The sequence below is a fragment of the Camelina sativa genome, chromosome 9, assembly GCF_000633955.1.
Source record: "Camelina sativa cultivar DH55 chromosome 9, Cs, whole genome shotgun sequence".
NCBI lineage: Eukaryota > Viridiplantae > Streptophyta > Magnoliopsida > Brassicales > Brassicaceae > Camelina > Camelina sativa.
The window spans coordinates 18,477,789-18,487,238 of record NC_025693.1 but is presented as its reverse complement, the minus strand read 5'-3'; the positions used below and the strand labels follow the sequence as shown (position 1 = coordinate 18,487,238).

At 33.1% G+C, this 9,450-nt stretch overlaps 4 protein-coding genes across 5 annotated transcripts in view; 1 reads left to right on the top strand and 3 right to left on the bottom strand.

Annotated features, from left to right (window-relative positions):
• LOC104714848 (superoxide dismutase [Fe] 2, chloroplastic-like) overlaps positions 1 to 483 on the bottom strand; it is a 1,468-nt gene extending 985 nt beyond the window's left edge. Inside the window, exon 1 of the mRNA XM_010432322.2 lies at positions 435 to 483. Within this exon, the coding sequence (XP_010430624.1) occupies positions 435 to 483 (49 nt within the window). The remainder of the gene's footprint in view (positions 1 to 434) is intronic.
• Positions 1 to 5,191, bottom strand: part of LOC104711316 (superoxide dismutase [Fe] 2, chloroplastic-like) — a 9,819-nt gene extending 4,628 nt beyond the window's left edge. The window contains exons 1-9 of one of the 2 annotated variants that reach the window (XM_010428008.2): positions 5,017 to 5,191; positions 4,884 to 4,924; positions 4,577 to 4,654; positions 4,100 to 4,288; positions 3,527 to 3,698; positions 3,318 to 3,436; positions 3,198 to 3,224; positions 3,068 to 3,091; positions 2,853 to 2,994 (exon numbers count right to left, since the gene is read on the bottom strand). In XM_010428008.2, the coding sequence (XP_010426310.1) occupies positions 2,853 to 2,994; positions 3,068 to 3,091; positions 3,198 to 3,224; positions 3,318 to 3,436; positions 3,527 to 3,698; positions 4,100 to 4,288; positions 4,577 to 4,654; positions 4,884 to 4,924; positions 5,017 to 5,089 (865 nt within the window). In that variant the 5' untranslated portion in view covers positions 5,090 to 5,191. Of the gene's footprint in view, positions 1 to 2,701; positions 2,995 to 3,067; positions 3,092 to 3,197; positions 3,225 to 3,317; positions 3,437 to 3,526; positions 3,699 to 4,099; positions 4,289 to 4,576; positions 4,655 to 4,883; positions 4,925 to 5,016 lie in introns of those variants that run through there. The other variant, XM_010428007.2, reaches the window with a different exon arrangement.
• On the bottom strand, positions 1,026 to 2,644 carry LOC104714847 (superoxide dismutase [Fe] 2, chloroplastic-like). The gene is made up of 7 exons (XM_010432321.2): positions 2,641 to 2,644; positions 2,421 to 2,491; positions 1,851 to 2,022; positions 1,642 to 1,760; positions 1,522 to 1,548; positions 1,392 to 1,415; positions 1,026 to 1,318 (listed from the first exon to the last, which is right to left on the bottom strand). Exons 1-7 carry the CDS (start codon positions 2,642 to 2,644, stop codon positions 1,118 to 1,120), a joined length of 618 nt encoding a protein of 205 aa, XP_010430623.1. The 3' UTR covers positions 1,026 to 1,117.
• LOC109126444 lies at positions 6,590 to 7,241 on the top strand. Its single transcript, XM_019229987.1, has 2 exons — positions 6,590 to 6,742; positions 7,011 to 7,241. The coding sequence occupies exons 1-2, from the start codon at positions 6,590 to 6,592 to the stop codon at positions 7,239 to 7,241; spliced, it is 384 nt and encodes a 127-aa protein (XP_019085532.1).

Below are 9,450 nucleotides of genomic sequence, written 5' to 3'. Positions count from 1 at the left end.
TGAGAAAAAGTGCTTATATACACATTAGGAGGGATTAGGGTTTTTGTTTTAATTATTATGATTAGTACTAACTATAGCCATTGTGATCAAGTTAGTATTTTAGATTAGGGTTATGTTATTATAATTACGAATAGTCCCTATTTGTATTTCCTTTTTTCAGTGAGAAGCGAAGTAAGTGTAAAATAATTAAGGAATCTTCTTTGCAGTTTCTTTTTAAAAAAAAAAAAAATTAGTTTCATTCTATTATTTAAAAAAAAACAAAAGTGGATAAATAAATAAACAATAAATAAATAAAAAAAAATAAAAGAATGCCAAAGTGATGAATTTGTTTGTGATTAAAAACAACAATTTGAAAAGAAAAAAAATAACGGCATTCAAATATTGCTATGAAAAAACTAAATTAAAAGATTCAACTAAGGCTATCGTATATTAACCTATTATAGCATAGAAAAATAACGCTATCGTAGGTGGGATATCTACCATAGCTGTCGATATCATAGCATTTATGAATTCGCTATGTATTACATATGATAACATATTTTCTACGCTAACAATGTACGTCTTTTTTGTAGTGCCTAGATTTATCGGAAGAACGTCTTCGTTAAAAAAAAACTGAAAAAAGTTCTCAGTTATTAGGAATGAAATAAAGAAATTGTTACTACAAACTGAGAAAAAAGTGCTTATATACACATTAGGGATTAGGGCTTTTAGTATTAATTATTGTGATTAGTACTAATTATAGCCATTGTGATCAAGTTAGTATGGATGATTAGGGTTATGTTATTATAATTACGATTAGCCCTCATTAGTATTTCCTTTTTTCAGTGAGGAGCGAAGTAAATGGAAGTAATTAAGGAATCTTCTTCTTTTTGATTGCTTAATTTAATTATATTATTTAAATATATTTTTAAAAAAGGTGGTAAGATATTTGGGTTTGTACAATCACAGGTCTCCCTATAGTAACTCATCACAATGCTTTTTGTTTTTGTTCAAGGTAGCTTATTTTTCCCCCACAATAGTCAAAATTTAAGTTAATTTGTAAGGCTTAAGAATGCAAAAAATTTTGCTCTCTGTAATTGACATTTCAGATGCTAATGTTATATGCTTCACAGGTTTTTTAATCAACCTCAGATACATCAATATCACTATCTAAATAGACCTCCGGCTCTTCATCATCTGGATTCGCTTCTTCTTCTGTATCTGTTCCTTCTTGTTCTCTTTGGGTTGCTCGAACCATTGCAGCTTCTAGCCTTGTGTTTACAGTTTCCCATGACACGAGCTTTTCCATGAATGTATTTATGTATTCAGCTCTTCGGTTCTGCGTAGAACACAACAAATATGAGACCGTTGCGTTCAAATATAGTAAAAATCATTTGGCAATTTGATAGTACCTCAAAATCCAGATAGTAAGCGTGCTGTTTGGCACAAAAGAAGGAAAAAGAAAAAGAAGTCAGCGATCAAGAAACCAATCTTTCTAAGTCAAATCAGATATATAGAGAGATGAGTAGCTTATATTTATACCTCCCATGTATCAATGGTGAGAAGTGGCTGCACAAAAGGACAGACCAAACGTGTGAGGATATAAACATCCATAATAGCCAACAAGAGTTTGATCTTCATATTAGAAGTTTAGACACTTACAGAATAATCCCATACGAGCGGATTTACTGCGTTGGGAGTCTTCACTATTACAAGCTTCTTATCTTCTTCCGTTGGGAGCGGATTTACAGCATTTGCAACTTCAAGTCTATTTGCCTTATCTGCATCAATGAGTCCCGAGAAGCTTTAGTATGGTAAGTAAGTTGGGGGGTTTGCATATATGGAAGGGGAACAAAGTAAAAAACACTCACATGCAAGCCATGTCCAACCCGAACCAAAATTAGATGCTGCAGCCGACTTGAACCTTTCCAAAAACTCTTCAAAAGACCCGAAATCTCTCTCTATTAATCTGAGAAGCTCTCCAGTTGGCTTTCCTCCACCTCCAGGTTGGATAGACTCCCAGAAGAACTCGTGGTTCCAAGCCTGCAAGCACCTCATATATCTTCAATTCACATTCAATCCAGAAAAAAAAAACAAACCATTCCACATTAAGAAACTTGCCACTTTGACCAGTGGTCCTAATCTGATTCAAGATATAGATTGTCGGCTGATGTTAATTCTTATCCAATTCGCAGTTCACAAGAAACTAAAGTTTTTCATGTCAACGAATGTAGTATCCAAGTGATTTCTTGTTAGTTTTAATGTATCTACCTATCTATCGGAGTGTTTCCACATAACCGGTACATTTTCAACACCGATACTGCCACTTATACGACTACAGTGTACTTAAAGGTTCCAGTCTAATTCTTTACATGGGCGGCTTAAAAAGGTTCTTTTCCTTAAAATGAAAAAAAACTGGTGGAAAGCAATATTGCATATACCTGTGCAGCATTGTTAAAGGCAGGAAGCATATTGCCTCTGTTGTATGAAAGAANGCCCTCATTAGTATTTCCTTTTTTCAGTGAGGAGCGAAGTAAATGGAAGTAATTAAGGAATCTTCTTCTTTTTGATTGCTTAATTTAATTATATTATTTAAATATATTTTTAAAAAAGGTGGTAAGATATTTGGGTTTGTACAATCACAGGTCTCCCTATAGTAACTCATCACAATGCTTTTTGTTTTTGTTCAAGGTAGCTTATTTTTCCCCCACAATAGTCAAAATTTAAGTTAATTTGTAAGGCTTAAGAATGCAAAAAATTTTGCTCTCTGTAATTGACATTTCAGATGCTAATGTTATATGCTTCACAGGTTTTTTAATCAACCTCAGATACATCAATATCACTATCTAAATAGACCTCCGGCTCTTCATCATCTGGATTCGCTTCTTCTTCTGTATCTGTTCCTTCTTGTTCTCTTTGGGTTGCTCGAACCATTGCAGCTTCTAGCCTTGTGTTTACAGTTTCCCATGACACGAGCTTTTCCATGAATGTATTTATGTATTCAGCTCTTCGGTTCTGCGTAGAACACAACAAATATGAGACCGTTGCGTTCAAATATAGTAAAAATCATTTGGCAATTTGATAGTACCTCAAAATCCAGATAGTAAGCGTGCTGTTTGGCACAAAAGAAGGAAAAAGAAAAAGAAGTCAGCGATCAAGAAACCAATCTTTCTAAGTCAAATCAGATATATAGAGAGATGAGTAGCTTATATTTATACCTCCCATGTATCAATGGTGAGAAGTGGCTGCACAAAAGGACAGACCAAACGTGTGAGGATATAAACATCCATAATAGCCAACAAGAGTTTGATCTTCATATTAGAAGTTTAGACACTTACAGAATAATCCCATACGAGCGGATTTACTGCGTTGGGAGTCTTCACTATTACAAGCTTCTTATCTTCTTCCGTTGGGAGCGGATTTACAGCATTTGCAACTTCAAGTCTATTTGCCTTATCTGCATCAATGAGTCCCGAGAAGCTTTAGTATGGTAAGTAAGTTGGGGGGTTTGCATATATGGAAGGGGAACAAAGTAAAAAACACTCACATGCAAGCCATGTCCAACCCGAACCAAAATTAGATGCTGCAGCCGACTTGAACCTTTCCAAAAACTCTTCAAAAGACCCGAAATCTCTCTCTATTAATCTGAGAAGCTCTCCAGTTGGCTTTCCTCCACCTCCAGGTTGGATAGACTCCCAGAAGAACTCGTGGTTCCAAGCCTGCAAGCACCTCATATATCTTCAATTCACATTCAATCCAGAAAAAAAAAACAAACCATTCCACATTAAGAAACTTGCCACTTTGACCAGTGGTCCTAATCTGATTCAAGATATAGATTGTCGGCTGATGTTAATTCTTATCCAATCCACAGTTCACAAGAAACTAAAGTTTGTCATGTCAACGAATGTAGTATCCAAGTGATTTCTTGTTACGTTTTAATGTATCTACCTATCTATCGGAATGTTTCCACATAACCTGTACATTTTCAACACCGATACTGCCACTTATAGGACGACAGTGTACTTGCAGGTTCCAGTCTAACTCTTTACATGAGAAGCTTAAAAAGGTTCTTTTCCTTAACAAGAAAAAAACTGGTGGAAAGCAATATTGCATATACTACCTGGGCAGCATTGTTAAAGGCAGGAAGCATATTGCCTCTGTTGTATGAAAGAAGCACAACTTCTTCCAAGGACAATGTATCTAGATCTGTGCCTACAATTTGCTTGTTCAAGTTCTCAACGTAAGTTCTGTGATGTTTACCCCAGTGATAATCCAAGGTTTCTCGGCTCATATGCGGTTCCAGAGCATCCTACCCATATATCAAACACACAACGACACACAGAGTGAGCAACATCTCCCATATGATGCCAAAGCAGGGAAGCTCATCATTTTTCATAATTATTAAGTACACGACTCACATAGTGTCCTATTTGTTGTTCTTGCATACAGTCATACAAACTAAAAAGTAATGTATAGCAGCAGAAAGAACAAAGTCTAGTATAATTATATTATATCAACCACCTAAAAGCAGGGTCTTTTCTAATCTAAGAAACTTAGTTTCCAACACATGAAAACAACAAAATTCAAGAAAACGTACAAGAGGATACGGAGGCGGCTTTAACTCAAATCCCGCTGTGATAACACCAGAACCAGCCACCTTTGTCGCTAACCGTCTCTGTGCAATTCACAAAAAAAAAAAAACAAAGAGTTTGTGTTATTGAATTCAAGTCCTAACACATATTAAGTTCAAGTTTCACTGAAGCATTTCATCGAACACTATCTATGCATAGTTCCTTAGTCAAAAGTTATATCACTAATAGAAGATTATAGAGTTCCTTGTAGAATTAATAAGCTAATTCGAACTTTCAAGGAGATTATCTATAAGAGAAGTTGCGAAACCCAACCTTTTCGTTTCTTTCACATTGCAGCAGTCGCCGGTTTGGCCCTGTTGTAATTCACCAACACAAAAACCCATAAGAAAACCAAGTGTTTCGTTCATAGAGAGAGAGAGAAAGAAAGATAGGAAAAAGGAGAGACCTTGAGAATGAAGAAGAAGAGGAGAGTACGATAGAGATGATGAGGAAATGGCTGTCACTGCAACTGTCATCATCTTTCCTCAAAGCGTTAAACTCTGATTTGATTGTGTTTTTGAAGATGTTAGTAATGTATCTGTGCAACAACAAGACCCCTTCTCTCTTGCTTTTAGATAAGTGAGTCTTCTTATCTCAATGTACATCTTCTTTTTTTTTTAAATGTTATTATCAATTTTTTTTTTTTGTTTATCTAAACACAAACTAAAAGTTAATTTTTTTTCAATAGTCTCTATCTATATGTTGCATGGAGTCATAAACAGGTACGCGAATAGTTTGGAAACATAAAAATGGTTTTTATTTTAATTATATGCGTTGAAAGCATACATATGTGCATAAAATGTTGAAAGCATAAATACCTAGCAATCAGGTATGCGTTGAAAGCATATATGTAATAATGTAAACTAGATTAGGTCCGTATAAATATAAGAAAAATATGCTGAATTTTTAGTAGAATTTTAAATATTAGTTTCATATTTTATTTGTTTTTTCATAAAAAGAAAAAAACGGATTTAGAGTTCACGCATTCCATTTCACAAAAAATATTCAACTGTATATTACATCATAATAAATTTTTATTTTAATTATATGCGCTTAATTCTAATGGGTAAAAAATATAATTTTCATACAAAATAATGTGAATTACATCACATTTCTATCTTATTTAGTATTAAAATAATTAAAAATTAACAAAAAATTATTCTCAAAGAGAAAAGTAATGAAAACTAATATTATCTCATATTTTAAAAAAACTAATACTATTTTAGATATATTTGTTCCATGTCTTGTAATTTCATATGTAATAATTTTACTAACTGTCCAACTAACTTTAAATAATTCTATACTAACATTATCATCAATTAATCAAAAATTCATATAAGTTCATTAGTTTCTCTCAAATTTATATGCTATCCTGAAAATTAGAAGGAAAAAAAATAGAGGTAAATTTAATAATCCCAAGAAACTGAAAGAAGAATATATATATATATATATATATATCTAGCTTGGTTAAGAAATTTTTTTTTAATTGTTTTTTCTATCTACAAACAGTCTGATTAAGAAAATATCTTTTTATTTTGTTTTTTTTTTCTTATTCATAAGCTACCTTTTTGTTTTTTTTTTTTTGGACAAATTCATAAGCTACCTAGCTTGGTTAAGAAAATATCAAAATAGATTTTTAATTGTTTTTCTATCCACAAACAGTCTGCTTAGGAAAATATCCTTTTTTCCTGTGTTAGTCAAAGTGATTCATATCCATGAGACTCAATGCACCTATTACTCCATGATCAAAAATTTTGGCAGTTTTTAATTTTCCTCCAAATTTTAAAACAATAAAATTGATTACAAAAAATTAACTTGTAAACGTATGGCAATGCCAGCTAGTGTTTCATACTCCATTACTTTCATATAAATTTGACCACATAGCCGGCCAATTACATAACTTCATCAAAACGAAAACCAAACTACAAACTAATATATTGGATTTTTCAACTCTTCTATTTTTCTGGTTTCAATCCATCATGTCGATCAAAAGTGTGTTTTCTCTTCTAGTGGTTATATTATGCACCACAGCCTCAGTTAATGCTCAATTACCGCATTTTTCGTTCCCTTTTCCATTTCCAAATCCATTTCAACCGAGTCCTGGTATGCCTGGAATTCCGGGATTCCCTTTTGTTTCCAAATCCACTTCAACCGAGTCCCGGTATGCCAGGAATTCCAAAGTTCTCCTTTCCGTTTCCAAATCCATTTCAACCAAGTCCCGGTATGCCAGGAATTCCAAAGTTCCCTTTTCCGTTTCCAAATCCATTTCAACCGAGTCCCGGTATACCAGGAATTCCGAAGTTCTCATTTCCATTTCCAAATCCATTTCCACCAAGTCCCAGTATGCCAGGAATTCTGAAACCGTCGCAAGCAACTTCTGATATGCCAAGGATGCAAGAGATAGAAATAACCAAATGTTGGTCAACAGTTATGAATATGCCGGGATGCTTTGCGGAGATCAGACAAGCCGTGATGACCGGTAAATTTGACAGCATAGGTCCAGTTTGTTGTAAAGATTTACTAGATGTTGAAGCTAACTGCACACCGAATCTTCCCATGAACCCGTTTTTCCCACCTATGCTAAAACAACAATGCGTCAAAAGTGCTGATCCTCCAACCACCGCACCCTAGGATGCAAAAGTAGTTGTTATGTGAAACATTATTATTTTCAAAATTTGTGTTAGTCCCAAAATGTTTTAGAAAATTAAGAAGACGACCTAATGATTGTATAATAATAAAAATGTCATCCCTTTTTATATTTTGGTCAAATATAAAATCTTTATTTCATCTGTTTCATTGGCATCGAGAACAGTAAACTATATGATTGAAACTTCATGGGCCCCATTGGCAATGAGAATAGTAACACATGACGGTTATAAACAATGATCTATTGTAAAAATAGTTTCTGGAATTAGATGTATTCGATTGAAATATGCATAGTTGTGTATTTGTAATGATAAAAGATTCCACAACCATAAGAATGACGGGACTAGCCAAAGTAGCCAATACTTATGTAGATAACTAAGCTATGTACTAGTGGTTAGTCCTCTGCATAAAACAAACTTTAACAACATAATTGATTAACCAACGAAATTGTAAAGACTAGTAAACAGACCTTATGGAGGAGCGTTTGGGCATCATCGGCGGACAAAGGAGGATGTGAAGGAGAAACAGATGTAAACTCAGAGGGTAAAAAAGATTTTGAAGAAATCGGGACATTTATAGAAAGAAAATTGAAACAAAACATGCATCATAATATTGGGGTACACTGTCTGACCTATGGTTTGGCATTCAGTTACCCGGATCGAATATGGAGTATCAATATTCAAAACTCTAAATTTGAAGTTTCGTTTTTTTTTGCATTTCAGTCCCTAAAAATTATATATTTCAAAAATAATCTTACAAATTATGTTGTTTATCATTTTATTCCCCAAAATTTTATAACTTCAAAGTATTTCACATATATTCTTATAAATCTAATTGTTACATATAAAATTAAATAGATACATTTAAAAAAAAATTACACAACAAAATCTTATACTAAACAAACTTAATACAAAATAAAGTAACACAATGAAATAAGATTACATGAGCACATAAATATTACACAAATTAAAATACTAGAAAATATTAATTCTGAGGTAAATTTGATATAAAAATGTAATGTTTTATAAATTAATATTGTGTATAATATTTTAATGTATGTTTTAGAGTTCTTTATAAAAATTTTATAATTTTAAAATAGTTATGAACAATATAAGGACTATTATGCAAAATACACTAGCCCTGGGCATTCGGGTTCCCGAAGCCGATTGGATTCGGGTTTTCGGGTTTAGACATATAGAACCCGTTCGGGTTTTCTATACTTTCGGGTTTGGGTTCGGGTAATACCTGTTCGGGCTCGGGTTATTCGGGTATACCCGAACTCAATCGAACCATGAACAAAAAAAAAAAAACTAATTTTTATTTTTTTATAAATTTTAGAAAACTTGTATATATATAAATATTTAACATTTCTTTTTGAGACAGAGAAACTGAAGTGGTAAAATGGTTAATGATGTACCTGTAAATATTCAAGGTTGTGGGTTCAAATCCCCTAAAGTACATATTTTTACATTTAATTCGGGTTAGTTCGGGTGGGCATTCGGGTTCGGGTATCGGGTATCCAAACCTCAGAGGTATTGAACCCGATCGGATTTTATACAATACCCGAACCATCCACTTTGGGTCGGGTTTGGGTTTGGGTTTCGGGTCCGGGTAATATGCCCAGGGCTAAAATACACATTTTAAAAACTTCGTATTTGAAGTATGCTCTTGGAGGAAAAAACCCTCGTACTTTAAATTTGAAGTTTGCATACTCTATATATGAAGTAACCTTTGGAGATGCTCTTAGAACTCAATAGGGTAAATTTAAAATTTTGGTTCAAGTCTTTTCGGATTCAAGTATAGATTTTTAAACCGTGATAAACCTGATTTTTCAGATACACAAATATCCAAAATTGTACCCGAGTATCGGTGTTTTTTAGGTAAATACGCGGATTTTCAAAAAAAAAATTGGATATTTGGATATAAAACTATTAGTATTATTTTGAATATTTTTGGGTTTTGGTTTGGTTTCGGGTTTTTGGATTAAGGAGTTTAAAACTCAATATCAATAAGGTAAATTTATAATTTTGGATTTGGGTCACAATTGTTATTGGATGAATGATTTATAACTTCATATAGAATTGTAAAATTATGAAAATCAAAACACATGGATTTTGAAAGAATATGTTTTATCATTGGATTTGAATCCTTCTACTTTTCACTTTTAAATCCATTCAAATATATTTAGGGGGGG

Excerpts from the sequence above, each read along its gene's own strand:
- LOC109126444 (XM_019229987.1), top strand. The coding sequence starts at position 6,590 with ATGTCGATCAAAAGTGTGTTTTCTCTTCTAGTGGTTATATTATGCACC. Across the intron at positions 6,743-7,010 it reads GAATTCCGGGATTCCCTTTT|ATAGAAATAACCAAATGTTG; the intron begins GTTTCCAAATCC and ends AGGATGCAAGAG.